The sequence below is a fragment of the Typopeltis vanoorti genome, chromosome 3 (genome assembly GCF_054136105.1).
Source record: "Typopeltis vanoorti isolate ZY-2024b chromosome 3, IOZ_Tvanoo_1.0, whole genome shotgun sequence".
NCBI lineage: Eukaryota > Metazoa > Arthropoda > Arachnida > Uropygi > Thelyphonidae > Typopeltis > Typopeltis vanoorti.
This window is the reverse complement of record NC_143551.1, coordinates 79,667,989-79,685,504: the sequence shown is the minus strand read 5'-3', so window position 1 is coordinate 79,685,504 and position 17,516 is coordinate 79,667,989. Positions and strand designations below refer to the sequence as shown.

Genomic DNA, 17,516 nt, shown 5'->3' with positions numbered 1-17,516 from the left:
TTCTAATCTAGAATACAAAAATAAAATGAGATTAGGCAATATAGTCAAAATATAACATTTTATATCAAAACCTAATTTTGTATTGGTATTATTTAATTAACATACTTATCACGTATACTGAATGATCTCTGATCTTCTAAAGATTCAATGAAGGTGAGAAGGAAGTTCCTATTGTTTAATAGCTGCTCAAATTGTGCCATTGCAACTTCATAATTGTTCTGTGGTCCATTCAGCTGCTACAAATAGAACTTTGTCAGTTTTTATAATTCTCTATTATTGAGAAGGAAAAACAGACATTAAAGAAACTTCTTAATTTTTTTAAGCACTTAAAATATGGTTTAATTATTTATCATATTTTCTAAAAAAATATATTCTATCCGTGTGTGTGTGTGTATGTATGTATACAGGAGTAGAATTAACAATGCAGCCACTAACCTGATTATACTAAATTATACATAGTATAGTGGATGATTTCATATCATGCTATGCATGTGGCACACATGCATTTTTAATCCCTGTGGCACACACATGCATGGCATGTGTGTGTGCCACATGGATTAAAAATAACATGAAATATCATGCTATGCATGGATGATTTCATATCATGCATAGCATGATATGAAATCATCCACTATACTATGTATAATTTAGTATAATCAGGTTAGTGGATGATTTCATATCATGAAATCATCTATTATTCCTAGTTTTTAGCTGATTTCATATCATGAAATCAGCTAAAAACTAGGAATAATATCATCAGGAAACTTGTGTGTTCAGGCTGGGGGGGGGGTCAACACTTTGAAAACTGCTGCCCATGCCCTAGTGTACTCTTGTGCAGAATACTGTGCTCCAGCTCCAGTGTGGTATTCAAGTCATGATGTCAGCAAGGTCAATGTCAACACCTGTTGAGTGGCTACTAACACTTTCTAACATTATACCACCAGACATAAGAGGAAAGCTGCCGCTAACAGAGAATAGATAAAATGTACGGGAAATAACAAATTACCCATCCATACCTCCAAAATTTATCACTATTCACTTAAAGTCCCACAACCATAACTGGAAAAAATCAGCACCAGATATGTATTTTCCTGAAATTGAATGGAAGAATCGCTGGCTTACTTCAACAATAAAAAATGGGCATCTCATTACATCTCCACAAGAGAGACCCTGGCTTTGACCTGTCCAGATGGCAATGGATCTCACTCAACTGCCTGAGGACAGGCCATGCTAGATGTGCTACCATGACATACAAGTGGGGCCTGTGTCAATCCTCAGCACATTACTGTGGTGGTGATCAACAGACGACCTCACTGCAGAGTTTTCAAGGCACATCATTGACGAACCTGTTCCAGGCTACCTCATATGCAATCCAATGGATTAGAGACAATATGAACTTAAATTTGTGATTTTTAGCATATAGTTTTAGTACACACACACACACACACACGGGTCTCGTTTTATATATACACACACACACTCGGGTCTCGTATCTTGAAGTTATGCGGTGCATAACTTCAAGATACGAGACCTTTCGACACTTCTGCGCATGTCAACAGAAGAAGAATCCATTCAATAATAGGGTAATCCATTCAATAATAGGGTAATCCATTCAATAATAGGGTAATCCAGCGTTACCCAAACTTTTTCTATGACGGAACACTTCACAAATCCTGGAATTTTCATGGAACACCTTGATTATTTTGTAATGTATTAATTAATAATTAATTGTTAATTTAGCTGAATTTTTATTGTTAATTAATAATTGACCGTTAATTATTAATTAATTAAACATAAACATCGTTAAATTAATTTGTGCTGATTTTCATCGACATATCCCATTCTGATCACCAAAAATTAATATTATTATAAGTACTTACGAGTGAATGCAGACTTTTCCTCCTGTGTGCTGATAGTTTTCCCCTCCTTTTGTACATACTGGAGATCACTTTGTAGGTGGATGAATCACTATCTGTTGCATCACAAACACCTTCAATAAGAGATTTCTTAACACCAAAATTAAACAAAGTCCCTTGTCTCTATTCATATTAAAATTTAAATCTGTAGGCCTATTACTTTTAAAAAATCACGGCACTACAGTTTCAAAACAAGCACTTTCACCCTACAATATGAACTTGTGAAGAAAGTATTCGGTATTACTAGATCTGAGAACCGGATACAGACTACCTTGATCTTCAATTTTAGTGGAAAAATTTCTTTATACTTCTTGCTGATTGATCACTAACATTTGCAACACAGATGTTATTTCATTCAGTTTTGAGAACAGAGGATATGCTGCCCATTGTTGTAATCAGCTTGCAGGCAATTTTTATGAATGGTCATAAACAACGGTATTCCCTTTCCCGAATGTTGAAAGGTTTCAATGTGTGAAAATTAACGATAATTCATGAATACTTCCACGTTTTAAAAATACAGCTTGGTCACTAACATTTGCTATACAGATGTTATTTAGACTTTCTGGGTCTGAGCTTTTCAACGTATTCATGAATATTATTCTCTTCAAAATATTTCCACTATAAAATATTTGTTACTATAAAAAAATTGTTACTTTTCAATAAAATTAAATGAATAAAGCTTGAAAACAAACTTAGGCATTCTTATTTTCCTGAATTTTCATAAACCTTTTTTTATGCGATTTTAGGTTTATTTTAATTCATTGCTTTGGTTTTATGCAGTTGTAGAAAATAATGGAACGCACCGCACCCTAATTTTTCAACGTAAGTTAGGCCTTTTTTGTGTGATTTTTTATATGAGGTTTTCTGTGGAACGTATCTACAGCATAAAAAGAGACCCAACTGTATATATATATATTCACTTTTTCTATTTTTTATCTTTCTATTTGTGCAAACCCAACCCATACAAAATATATAAATGTATGTATGGGTTGTGCAGAAAGAATAGTGCACAGTTTGTAGATGCACTGAGTGATTTGGAACAAATGGAACAAAGATTTGGACAGCCTATACATACATACTAAATGTATGTATGTATGTATGTATGCATAGATTGTGCAGAAAGAATAGTGCACAGTTTGTAGATGCATTGAGTGAATTCAATGGACAGAAAGACTTATATAAGAACTGATAGATTGCACTTGAATAGATTTGGAGTTAGGCATCTGGAGAAAGCATTGTTCAATGAGAGAGTTGAAGAACAAAATCAGAGAAACTAAAAATATAGAAGGAGATGTAAGAGTAAGTACCATTGCTGCAAGCAAATATAGTTTCTGAGGTCTTGAATATGAATTCAATAGTCTTAGAAGATGCAAGAGTAGTTGTCAGGGAAAGGAGATATTGCAATTCCAATTCACGTATCATAATATCAGCAGTGTTAGGAATAAGAAAAATGAGTTTTTGGAAGTGGTTTAGTTCTACTTTACCATAGGTTACTGCTATTCATGAAAGTTGACTAACAGAAGATGATATGGTTGTAGGGAGAGAATGTGAAAGGCATCATATTTTCAGGGAGAATAAAAAGAACAAGACAGAAAGGAGAGACATACTGCAGATATCAGCATAAGAACTGTAACCAACTAGGGCAGAAAGTCAGCAGAGATAGGGTGGTAATGCATCTCAGAATATATAGTGCAAGATGAAGACCAACTGGGCGAAACACAGAGTCAGTTGATGACATAGATCAGAGATTGGAAAGGAAAATGTAGAGAGTATTTGAAGGCAATAGTATCAGACTACATATGAGGTGTGCTGAAAAGTTGTGATAATCACCATGAAAAAATTGAGATAGAACTTCTAGACTGAGGCAGAACTTCTAGAACTAATAGGTGTTTATTAGAACATTTCACCCCACCCTCCTCATATCTAGGATCAGTGGGATAAATCAGTTGTTAATTAAATGGATAAATGTAACAGAAGTCACAAAAAAAGGGAAAGAAAATGTTGAGGAGGGGAATATAAAAAAGAAATGTGATAAAGAAGGCTCAAGAGTGGTACAAAGCACAGGTGGAGACTAGATGAACAAGCCTATGCAAATTCCAAAGATTGTTTTGCTATGGCAAGTCAAAGGAAGAATGAGCATAGTAACTATAATGAATGCTAAAGTTGATAGAGATGACAAAAGCAGAAGTAATAGTTGAATTACTAAGTGATCACCTTGCAAAGGTTAATCATCCAGGAAGATGACAATAAAGTGAGAAATGTAGACATATGAGAAAAGAGGAAAGGCCACATGAGCAGAAAAGAAATGGAATTTAAGCAGCTACTAAGGAATCATTACCTAAAACATCTTACAACTTATCATGGAGGAAACTGAGCCATAAGAGGGATCTGGTGATAACATCAGAGGAATTGTCTTTAAACAAAGGTCATGGAGCCTTGACTTGGGAGATGACATGTGGCATCTTCTGTTAAGGGAGTATAATTGGAACCACAGATTTGATAATTATGATGAACTTTGTAGACAGCTTGGTATGGTCATGCCATAAGTCACTACAAGATGTATGCTAAACATGAGAAATGGTCAAGAGGCATTTGAGGTTAGTAGTATCAGACTGCATGCCTATGAATGGAAGGATAAATCAGATGGTAATTAAATGGATGGGTAACATTAGTAAGCAGGAGCTTCAAAAACTTTGTGGAGAGAATATAAAGAGAAAAATGATCAAGAAGCTCATGACTGGTACAAAGCACTGACAAGAAGGGTGATCAGTATGGTAATTAAGACAAATCAGATTATTAGAGAAGACCAGCCAAATGGGTCAAAGCAAACTGTACAGTTCTTTTGCTATGGAAAGTAGATGAATAAACAATTATGGTAAGATAACTTTAATAGATGCTAAAGTTATGGAGACAACAGAAGCAGAAAGAATAACAATCATTGAATAATAACTTTATGAGGTATGTCATCCAGATGTAAATAGTGCAGTGGCAGATGCAACAGGGACTTATGAGAGAAAAGAGGTGAAACTAGAGGTGCTTAGAATGCTAAAAAATCTCAATGTGAATACTACCACAGGATGGGATGGGATCGGATACTAGCCTGTGTATTCAAAGAAGATAACTGGTAGTGCTTTTGACCAGGTTGCTTCATTTAAGTCACATATGGCAGGGTCAAAAGGGAGGAAAGAGGACAAAACAGTTCCATTGCATAAAGGGGCTTGAAGACAGAGGTAGAAATTATAGACTGATCAGCATCTCAGGAGTGGATAGATAGTTGATAATTGGATAGGTAGAATTCAGGAATGGATGGATATGAATATGACATTCTATGGGGAAATAGCATGGCTTTGTGAAGAGTAGGTCTTGCCTTAGTAATTTAATCACTTTTTTTACAATGAAGTGTTCATGCTAGATAAAGGAAATGGCTACACCATGATACCACTGGACTCAAAGGCATTTCATGGATGAGCGATGAAGAGACATCAAAGAGTAGTGCATGTCTTGCTCTATGGCATCCAAAAGAGATTCAATCAGATTTAAATCCTGGGACCTTGGGCCACTGGATGGTCTCAAACTCAGATGAGCGTTCAATAAGCTATGCCTGGGTAGTTGTAGCCCAGTGGGGCAGTGCATTGTCTTGCTGAAACAGGCCTCCATCAGCTGCAGGATGTGTGGGACCATGAAAGTGTGTAGGTGATCAGCTAGCACATTCTGGTAGCTTGCAGTGTTTAAGAGCCTCTCCAAGGGACCTAATGTGTCACATGAGAAGGCTCTCCAAATTTTCACAGAACCACCACTTCCTTGAACAGAGCCAACTTGGCATGATGGAGCCATGGAATCATGTTGTCAATGCCACACCCTCCAGTCAGCTCGGTACAACTGACAACGGAATTCATCAGAACTCACGACTCTGGTCCACCCTGCAAGTTTTGGTGATACCAGCACCAGGCGAGGCACAACGCCTGATGATGAGATGTCAACAGTGGTACATGTTTAAGGCATCTACTCCTGTAGCCCATGGTATGCCATACCGTTCACTTGATGATGATGCTGTTTGGACCTCCAACATTGAAACTGGATGTGATTTGTGCTGCTATTGCCCTGTCATTGGTCTGTACAAGCCTGGACAATCTATATCGACCCCAGTCATCAATGGCATGTGGTCAACCACCACTTGCTCGCTGGTATGTCCATTGATGGTATACTCACAGTAGACTCTTGATACAGTTGCTCTCCAGAACCCTAGGGTTCTTACCACCTGGGTGACAGAATGAATCATCTGTCAACTGCTAATATGTCCACAATCAAAGTTGCTAAGATCTCCACATTTACTCATGTTTTTTGATTGAAAAGCACTGTTGGGAAACACCTATCCCTAATGTTTTGTCCATTGAGTGTATATGACAAAGCAGAGAAAGCAGGTTAGTGTTATTGGGAATGATTTCAAAGAAATATCTGTTTGCTGATAATCAACATTGGGGAGGACAACAGTTAACAGTGATGCAGAGATCCTGCAAGATAATGGTTATCAATTTAGTCTGGCAAAGTGGAAAGTATACACTTTATATACTCTGAGATGAAAATATTAAATGCTGTGTACTACACTGGTAGAACTGGACTGCAAGAAATTGATGAAGCTATGGATTTGAGGGTAATGACAGACAGAAAAATGAGGTTCAGAGGATTTACTGCAAAAAGTGGGCACAATACCCCAATGCATCGCTTAGATGTTGAACTGCCAAGTAGAAATAAGAAAGTTATTATTCCTCTCTGCAGGGCTTTGATATGGCCAAATTTGGACTACTCTGTACAGATTTATCACTGTGGTTTCTTTGGATGTCAAGCTGTTGGAAAGGATTTGAGGCATGTGACCAAAAAAAAAAAATGAAGATAGGCTGAAAATTGTGAGTTATAAAGTTTAGTTGATAGGTGGAAAAGAAGTAATATGATAGAAATATGTATAAGTTACTAAAGGGCTTTTATAGAGTAGATGAAGAAATTTGAAATGTGGAAAGGCAGCAGGAGTAGATGATATTCGACCAGAAATGCTGAAGTATGGTGGTATAAAAGTCTTACAGTGGCTGCACTGCATAGTTCAGAAAGCCTGGACAGAGGGACGAATTCCTGATGATTGGAGTAGAGCTCTCATAGTACCCATATATAAAAAGGGAAATAAAACTGAATGTGAGAATTACAGAGGTATTTCGCTACTGAGTGTTTCTGGTAAGATTTATGCAAGTATACTTGAGAAATGGTTGAGAAGAATTGTGGAAGAAAAGCTTGGTGAAGAACAAGTTGGATTCAGGAAAAATAGAGGCTGTCAGGATCAGATCTTCACTTTATGACAAATAGTCGAGAAATCATGGGAATATAACAAAGATCTGTATTTAAGTTTTGTCAATCTCGAAAAGGCATATGACAAGGTACTAAGAGAGAGAGAAGCTATTCAATATGCTACAGTTATATGGTGTCAATGGGCATTATATCAAGCAATACTTAGTCTTTATTTCAGTTGCAAGTCAGCAGTTAGAATTGAAGGAAGTACAGGAAGATGGTTTAACGTTAAATCGGGTGTGAGACAAGGATGTACGTTATCCCCTCTGTTATTCATTATCTATATGGATCACATTATGAAGGAAAGTGGTATTAAACATGATATCAAAATTGGAGATGTTAATGTCAGCTCTTTGCTTTATGCAGACGATGTTATACTGCTAAATAAATCCGATTCGCTACAAGTCTGCAAGATTCCCTGACTAAATTGAATAACTGTTGTAATAGATATAGTATGACGGTCAGCATTAAAAAGACAGACAATGAAAATAGGCAGAATCATTGGAAATATCAACTGCGTTGTGAATGGAGAACCTGCGGAACAAGTAAAACATTTCAGCTACTTAGGCATGATTTTTAGTAAAGATGGTAAATTAAATATAGAAATAGACAACAGAATCAACAAAACTGGTATGGTAAAAAGTCAACTGAATAAATTCATATGGATTAGATATGAGAGTCCTGAGAAAGATTAGAGGCGTGAACAGATGGCATCAATGGCAATATCATATTAAAAATGAGATATTAGGAAAGAACTTGACAATGTCAACATCCAGGAATGCGTTATCAGAGCTAATCTCAGGTGGTATGGTCACTTAAACAGAATGGGTGAGGAAAGATTAGCAAAACAAGTGTTCTCTGCCAGGTTGGCAGGAAAACGACCCAGAGGAAGACCAAGATATAACTGGATTGATACGGTACAAAGTGCCTTAGATGATAGAAATATAAGATCTGATAATGCTGGAGTCTTGACGAGTCTTGACAAGTAACAGACTGATTTGAGGAAAATGTTAGATAGGAAGTTAGTAATGATGTAAATTTTTCATGTAGTATTATCATATCCTGTAGACCCTTTGAGGGTATATAGCAGGAATTTGATGATGATGATAATGAAGAAATTTTTCAACAGATGATGAGAAGAGTGAACAATTGTCATCCCTGGAAACTGTAAGAGTGTGGACTGAGAAAATCAGGCCTATTTATTTATTTATTTTATTTAGAGAGTGGCAGATGAATGGAATTAATTACCAGAAGTGTTTGTGAGCGCTGTTTTAGTGAATGAGATTAAGGAGAGACACAACAGGTATGATGTGAATAATGGTTAGTATGGGCCTCCTATAGAGTCTTTAGACTCCATGGAGAATCCTATGTAATGATAATGACATAGGATTATCATTACATAGGATTCTATGTAATGATAATGACTTTTGTTTACTCATGCATGGTAAAATAAGAATGAAATTAACAATAACATTTTATATCAAGTAATATACTTTTATTTCAGTGCAAAGAACTGTCTACATGAATATATAATTGGAAGTTTGTGATAAATTCAAGAGGATAAAGAGATAGTACTGGAATAGAAGAAACAATATTAAAAGTTCTTGGCATGTAAGTCAGCATGTATCTTTGAGATTACAAAGAAATGTAAAAGAAAAGCTAAGCCAGTCAAGATATAAACAAAAGTCATAGAAAGACTTGTAGAAAGAATACAGAAGATAAATATCATGAATGTGACAAAATGTTCTGGAGACAACTGAAGAAATTTATGGAAAAAAGAGTATCAAACAAATCAAAGAAAAGGAGATAATTATATTCAGAAAACAAACAAATCAAAGAAAAGGAGATAATTATATTCAGAAAAGCTGAAGAGTAATTATAATAATAACAATTATTATTATTATATGGTATCTCCATGAAGTCCTCGGAAGATTTCTTGAAGTTTTGGAGATTTGTAAAAGACGTGATAAGGTGCAGAGAAAACTCTTCAGAACTCTACAATTATACAGAATTAAATTTATGTTGCAAGTCAGAGGTGAGGTTAGAAGTGAAGGATGAACAAGAAGATGATTTGATGTCAAATCTGGTATAAAAGAATAGTGCACTGTTATTCTACATCTCTTATGGCTCACATTATTTTTACTTTAAGCAGATGGTATTATACCCCTAAATAAATCCACTACAGCTCTCAAAGAATCTTTTTAACTAAATTTAATTATGGCAATAAAAAGTTTGGTATAAATTAAAGATGGAAAGAAATTATATTCTTGGTTTAATCCTTATCTAAGGCAACTGATGTGATTGCCTTTTACTAAGGCAATCGATGTGAAGTCATTAGCCTCTATATACAAGCAGCCCAGTGAAAATACTTCATGTACAAACATTGTTTGCTTCGATAAAGGATTAAACCAAGAATATAATTCTGGAATGACTTCTAATGGGACTATATTGATCAAGTACATATAATAAACAACTACGTTATACCAACTAGTTTCACCAACTAAGGCTGTTTGCATCTTCAGGGTACATAACTGATGTAAGGCACTAAAATGTAAAAAACTATTACAAACTATAATCGACCGATTCCAATTATATTAGACAAAGAACAGAGCGCATACAATACATGCATAGAACATGCATGATCTCACTTGTTGTTATTTAGGAACGTTCTATAGTTGGCACTGTAATTCAGTTCTGGTGAGTTAAGAGATCTAATAAGGGTCTTCCAGATCACGGACAAGATTAGGCCTTGGTTCCTGTTAAGGTTTTGTATACAGCGGGCAACTGCTGTGGCTTCTTTAAAAATTCGGGAGCAGAAGTCCTCCTCTATGTAAGGAATTGTGCTTCTGTCCCACTCTATAATATGGTTCGTTCTTGAGAAATGAAAAGATAATCCCAATTTTTCTTCTCTGTTATTATTGACGTCACCAATGTGTTCTTTTTGCCTAATTTCAAGGCTCCTTGAAGTCTGGCCGATGTAATTCAAGCCGCACGAGCAGGGTATGTTGTAAACTCCAGCATATTTTTGAAGAAAGGATGGCTATCTTTTGGAGATCTTAAGAATTGCCTAATCGTTTCTGTAGGTTTAAAGGCCACTCTTATTTTATGTGGTCTAAGGAGTCTTGCAATCTTATTCGAAACTGTCCCTAAGTATGGAATGACGAAGGTAGAAATATATAACGTATGTCATCTCGTTGTCTTTGTGGGGGGTCAGAGAAAAGTATATTCTGGACGAGTCTTCGAGGAAATCCAATGGTAAGGTTGGTTGATATATAAGGGATAGTTCTTCCTGGAGGTCTTGTTGATCTGTTGTAAGGAGAGAGGCATGGTTCTTCCGCATGTGTACAATGCTAAGTTTCTGAGAAATGTGGTGGGAGGAAGTGAAATGTAAATAACGTCCTGTATTGGTAGATTTTGCGGTGAACTTAGAGGTTGATACCACCATTCGTTAGCTTCTTAATTAAAGTGTCCAGAAATGGTAATTGGTTATCTTTTTCAAGTTCTAGAGTGAACTTTTCTAAACAAGAGTTGATCTTGTTTAGAAAATCTAACAGGTCCTTTTTTGTGTGGTTCCAAACAATAAAGATATCGTCCACATATTTCCACCATACTGTGGGTTTAGGGTCTATGTGATAAGATTTTACTTTCAAAATCCTCCATAAAGAGATCAGCACAAGATGGAGAGAGAGAGGGCTACCCATTGCAAGGCCAGTCAATTGCTGATATATGGTTTTATTCCATATGAAAAAGTTTGATGTTAAACAATGACGGAACAGAGAAGTAATATCTTGTGGGAGCAAACTTCCTAAAATGTTGATGACCTCCTCACCAGGGATGTTAGTGAATAGAGATATAACATCCAGGCTGGCGAGTAGATCTGTATTGGAGATTGAGATGTTGCTCAGTTTCTGTACAAAATGTTGCGAATTTCGTATATAAGTAACTGAATTATGGACGTGTGGTTTGAGGCCTGCCAGGTGTTTAGATTACAGATAAGTGGGTGAATTAATTCCATCTACAATCGGGCATAGTGGTATTCCATTTTTGTGTACTTTAGGAGCACCATATAGTCTTAGTGTTAGTGGATGCATAGATTTCAATCTTTGTTTTAAGTCTAGAGGCCAGTTCACCATGTGACGTATTAAATCATTGGTGTCATTGTGATTCTTTAGTGTTGGATCAGTGACAAGGACACAGTGGGTTGATGTATCCGATAGTAAGCTGTTAATCTTATCTTCGTAATCACTGGTGTTTGAAATCACTGTGGAATTTCCCTTATCTGCCTTTAATATGATAATGTTCTTTTTTCCAGAGGAGTGATATTTTTGTTAGGAGTTCTGGAAGATGAGAGGATGATATTACTTTTTAATCTAATATCATTAGCTAGGTTCCGGTAACGACGAGACTGCCTTTTCTATATTACAAATGATATCCACTTTAGGGACATGATGAGGTGTTATCGCACAATTGCAACCTTTTTTAAGTATACTGATCTCTGGTTTTGTTAATACATGATCCAATAAATTAAAAATAACTTTATTATCTGGTAGAGAAGATTTTGACTTAAAACGTTTTGTATAAAGATCGTTGAATATTTTGATTTGGTTTTGTTTGCTTGTTGTAAAAGCTTTATCATAGCTAATATTGACCATTCTGTAAAAAATTAACCTTATATCTTGAACTAAAGTACTAGAGATATCGTCATAAATCTGATAACATTCTAAATCTATTTGGCTTAAAAGAAATCTAGTATGCTGTATCCATTCACGTAGAAGTGCCAAAGATGTTTTAAAATAAATATGTTTCGCTCGTCTTGAATGGAATTGTTCTTTTAAAAATAGAAAAAAAATAAAATAATTAAAAATAAATAAATAAATAAAATAAAATAAAAAGATTTGGAATAATCTTGTTGTTCCGATGTAAAAAGGCCAAACTATTAAATCATCTCACTTTTTTGAAGAGATGTCAGAACAAGAAGCAACAAGAGTTGCAACAGGTATACCACCTTATTATTGAATTACTCTGGATTTAGAGAAAGATGTTGGAAGTTTATTTTTCACTTGGTTAGACTATAATAAATTTGTAAAGGTGGTACACCTGTTGGCAACTCCTATAGGTAAATATGACCTCTCCTATTGCTTCTGCCTTAGTATCTCCATGTTTGAGTCTACCTCCCACTGACGAGACCTCAATAAAGATTGAAACCGGTCTGGGTAGTGGCCCTTCCCTTAATGCATAGCAGTATACATGTCCGCAAGGAGATGTGCTTTGCATTATGGGAGATACTGAGACAAGGAGTGGTGAGAGCTTGGTCCACCTTTGCTCAGAGTTGCCTGGTGTTGTACTACCTTACCTCAGTCCTGAAGATATTTTCAGCTGCAAACTTTGTTTGCTTACACTTGGATAAAGGATTAAACTAAAAGTTATTATAGTCTAACCAAGTGAAAAATAAACTTCCAACAAGATTGGCCTATAATTTGTAGCCACAGCCTTATCACCACCTTTATGCAGTGAAACAATTTTACCTTCTTTCCACTCTCTTGATTTTTGCTTGGAGAGTGGTGAATGACTGGAATGAAATGCCAGAAGTAGTTGTAAGTGTCCTAACATAGAATGACTTTAAGGAGAGGTATGACAGGTATTGTGTGTATAAAGATTAGTGTGAGTATAAAGAGTGATTTTAAAGAGTGACTGTGTTTAATCATATTTCCCATGTTTAGAGAGACAGTGCAGCAAATGATTCACATCATTTTTTCATCAGCAAGAAATGCATTTTAAGCATGCCAGATATTTCAACGTTAGATTAAAAATGTCACATGTTGGGGACGGGGGTAATTCATACGGTAGAATGTTTGTTTAGCATGCAAGAAGTACTAGACAACACCCAGCCTTTGACTATCTCTCTTTTCCGAGAATGTGGTGAATGCAGATACATTGAAAATGAGTTTAAAGTTTAAAGCACAGTTCGATGAGCTTTGGTATGAGAGTACGCACCTTTCTTGATGAGTCTTCTGAAGCCTAGAAAGTCTGGTTAATAATAATAATAATAATTTAAAAATTATTCTATATATATAGATATATATATATAAAGAAAAGCTGCATACTATACATTGATAAAGATAAATAGCAAATCACCTTAAATTCCTGTATAACTGGGTTATCTGTTACTCCCGGGAAAAACACTTTCATTATGTAGGTACGATGGTCTAAAGTGGGAACACCAGTAGCTTGTATATCATTATTAAGATCTGACATATCAGTCTGCAGTTCTGCAAATGCTGTAAAACACAGAATAATATAAAAATTAATATAAGAATATTAGTAAGCAGTTACTAGAATAGGATAAAATAAATTATTATTATTATTATTACCCAAATCCTCATGGAGTCAAAGACTCAACTGGGAGGTCCTTTTATCACACACACATCTCATCATACCGTGTCTTAAACACACTCAAACTCCTTGCAGACACCGCACTCTCAGGCAAGGCATTCCAATCATTCACAACCCTGCACAAAAAAAACCTGTCTCTCACTCCCCTACTCACACCCTCTTTATACAGTTTCCAGGGATGACCTCTGGTTCTCCCCTGATCTCCCACTATTCTCTGTAGAACTTCTCCACCATTGATCCTATAACAACCCCTTACCAACTTGTAGGTCTCTCTGGTGGTCAGGGAGACCTACAAGGTCTCCCTGACCACCAGACTCTGCAAATTACATCTTCTCAATCTTTCCTCATATTCGACATTCCAGAGGTCAGAAACTACCTTAGTCAGTCGCCTTTGGACTCTTTCCAATATCTCTTCATCTTTCTGAAAACCTGCTGACCAAATCTGGGCAAAATAGTTCATGTGTGGCCTAATCAAAGCCTTATACAACGGAACAAGAATCTCCCTACTTCTACATGTCAGTGTCCTCCGCATCATTCCCAGAAGCCTTTGTGTTGTCTTCACAATTTTGGCGATGTGTCCCCTAAATTTTAGATCCTTATCCACTATCACCCCCAGATCTTTTATTTCCTCTACCTCCAATAATATATTCTCACCACGCATAAATTCTGCATCCCATCTTTGTTTTTTTAAATTTTAAAACCTTACATTTTGCAACATTGAACTCACATCCCCATTTCCGTGCCCAATCACTCAAGTTATTCAAGTCTTCTTGTAAGGCCACAACATCTTCACTACTCTTTATGGTTCGTCCCAACTTTGCATCATCTGCAAACAACTGAATATCTCCATCCAAATCTTCACCAATATCATTAATATACAAGTTAAACAGTAATGGCCCTAAAACAGACCTCTGAGGCACTCCACTAGTGACTTTCCTTTTCCTGGATATCGCACCCCCATACACAACTTGTTGATACCTATCAGATAGCCAGTCTCCAATCCAATGCACTAATCTAATATCCAACCCCATCTGCTCTAGTTTGACTGTCAACTTATCACGAGTACTCTATCAAAAGCCTTTGCGAAATCCAAGTATATTACTGTGTATCCTTCTCTCTGTTCAAGGAAGCAGTCACTTTATTGTAATAAGTAAGTAGATTACTAAAACATGACCACCCTTTAGCAAATCCATGCTGTCCATCAAAGATAATACCATTGTTGTCAACCCAACTCTGGATCCTAGCTCTCACAAGCTTCTCCAACAACTTAACCACAATACCTGACACACAAATAGGCCTATAGTTTGATGCTTGAATTCGATCACCTCCTTTATAAAGTGACACAATCTTTCCCTCCTTCCACTCCTTAGAACTTGACCAAGTATTAAAAAAATATGTCAAGACAGGTGTCAACTCCCTGGCACATTCCGTCAGTGATATATTATCAAGTCCCACAGCTTTATTTACATCTAGTTTACTCAACTCCCCAAACACCTCTTGCTCACTTACAGTCAGTCTCTCCTCCCCATCATCAACTGCTCTCAATCTCTCCATGAAGTCACATTCACAAGATTGAATGTGACTTCATGGAATGTATCTCCACCATTCTGCAACAGCTGTCTTTATACCATTTTCTCCAATCAATGTCATCCTTCCATAGTCATTCTTTCTTTTGCTGGCTACATATCAAAAGAACTCCCTAGGATTCTTTTTGGCTTCATTAGCTAACTGCTGTTTATACCTCTCTTTAACTACTCTCACCAACCAAGTCACCCTTCTTGCCTGGTCTTTGTAGACCTCATGAAATTGGTTATTTCCACTTCTCTTATGCTGTCTCCACAATGCCCTTTTTCTCTATATCACATGCTTAATCTCTTTATTCATCCATCTCACACCTACCTTATTTAACCTTCTCACCCTTGGAATACATTTAGACATTGCATCTACTAGATAGTTTTTGAAAATCTCCCAAGCTGCATTGATCTCGTTTCCAGTTAACTCCTCATTCCATGCTACACCTGCAAGCTGTCTCCTGAGCTCTTCATAATCACCCCCCCCCCCTTGTAGTTCCACATATACCCTTTTCTCACAGGGGTCCTTGCACTGCTGGCACCCACCCAGGTAATCACCTCATGGTCACTCTCACCAATTGGTGGATGATTTGACACCTCATTTATAATTACATCCTCTGATGAGATGACCAAATCCAAGACCCTTAATCCTCGTGTGCCCTCTGTTACATAGTGTCTGAGGTAGTTATCCCTCAAAAACTCAAGAAACTCATTTTCTTTACTTCCAGTTGCTATCTCATCATTCCAGTATATATTGCCATAATTAAAATCACCCATAATGATCACCCTTTTCTTATTTGCTTGGCTAATTTGACTATACATTTCACTATCACCACCATCCACATTACCTGGTCTATAACAACATCCCACGAAGTATTTGATTCCATTCACCTCTATCTCACACCATACAGCCTCAAAACCACTGGCACTATTTCCGTCTTGCATCACTGCTTTATATGGACATAGCTCTTTCTCTATCATCAATAGCACCCCCCCCCCTCCCTTTTTACCCCTTCTATCCTCACAAAACACATCATACCCTTTCATCTCTATTCCTGTCAGGATGTCATCCTCTTCCATCCAACCATGTGGCCTGTGTTTTATTTTCTATCAAAAGTTCGGTTTCTTTTTGGACAGAAGGTGTATGTGTCAAAGAATAGAAAGAATCTAGTTTATTTTGTTAGCAGAAATTTTATCCTAGGACAAAGGCTGTTGATTCTGACTAAAAATATTTATAATTCCTTAGCAGAACATGGCCAAATAACAAAAGAAAACAGACTGCTTCATTCTTTGATACAAAACACTTAAAAAAAAACAGTAATTGCATCTCTCTTAATTTTTCTTTTTACAGGAAACCTACATTTTTCATAACTCCAGGCATCACCAATCTCAAAATTTTAGAGTTATCACAGCCCTTGCCATAGAATTAAAAGGTATTGTATTTTCAGGGAGGATTGAAGGAACAGGACAGGAGGTGGGATACTGCTGATGATAGCTGAAGATTTACAACCAACAAAATTAGAAGTTAAATAGGATTTTAGGTCTGAGAGAGAGAGAGATGGTTCATTTGACTGTCTGGTGTATGTGAGAGAGAGAGAGAGAGGCAAACAAGACAAAAATACATTGTTGGGTACTACTTTAGACCAGGGAAGTCCACAGAAAGATGCCATGTATCGGTAGATAGCACAATGAGTGTAAGCCAAACAATTATTACGGAGACTTTAACTATGGGGGACATTGATTGGAGGGAGAAAAGGGGGCATGGTAAGATGGAAGTGGGATTTATACAGTTGCTAGGGGATAATTACATGAATCAACACGTAGTAGAGGGGGATCTGTAAAACATGGAGTTTCTACAAGACACAGATCCTTTGGAGCAAAATAAAAGTTTATTCTATCAGTTCTTTCAAATATAAGAGACTTTTTGAAGGAATTCTAAAGTCCTTTAGACTTGACTGAATCTGTACTACAGCGATAGTTTAAATATTTCAAAATTTTAGGAATTAGTCATTTTGAATTCCTACTAGTAATTTTCTGAATAATTTCTATTTCACTGTATTTTTTAATGTATACTTTTATGTACTGATATCTGCACTTCACTGCCTTTTTAGCCATGTTTAAGCTGTTCTTTAGTTTCATAATAGTGTCATACTAACTTCAGTAATATGATAAAAAAAAAAGAATGTATTCTGTAAATACACTTTTCATTTTCATTCTTGATTCATATAACACTCCAGTGCTGTATATTCAACCTGAAGATAAGCTGGGATGCTGCAAAATATGTGTTTTCATATTAAATACT

At 36.3% G+C, this 17,516-nt stretch overlaps 1 protein-coding gene across 1 annotated transcript in view; it reads right to left on the bottom strand.

The window, feature by feature from the left end:
• The window catches only part of LOC150108311 (plexin-B-like), a 331,489-nt gene that overhangs the window by 103,853 nt on the left and 210,120 nt on the right, over positions 1-17,516 (bottom strand). Inside the window, exons 21-22 of the mRNA XM_090390442.1 lie at positions 13,386-13,528; positions 106-236 (exon numbers count right to left, since the gene is read on the bottom strand). Of these exons, the coding sequence (XP_090246568.1) occupies positions 106-236; positions 13,386-13,528 (274 nt within the window). The remainder of the gene's footprint in view (positions 1-105; positions 237-13,385; positions 13,529-17,516) is intronic.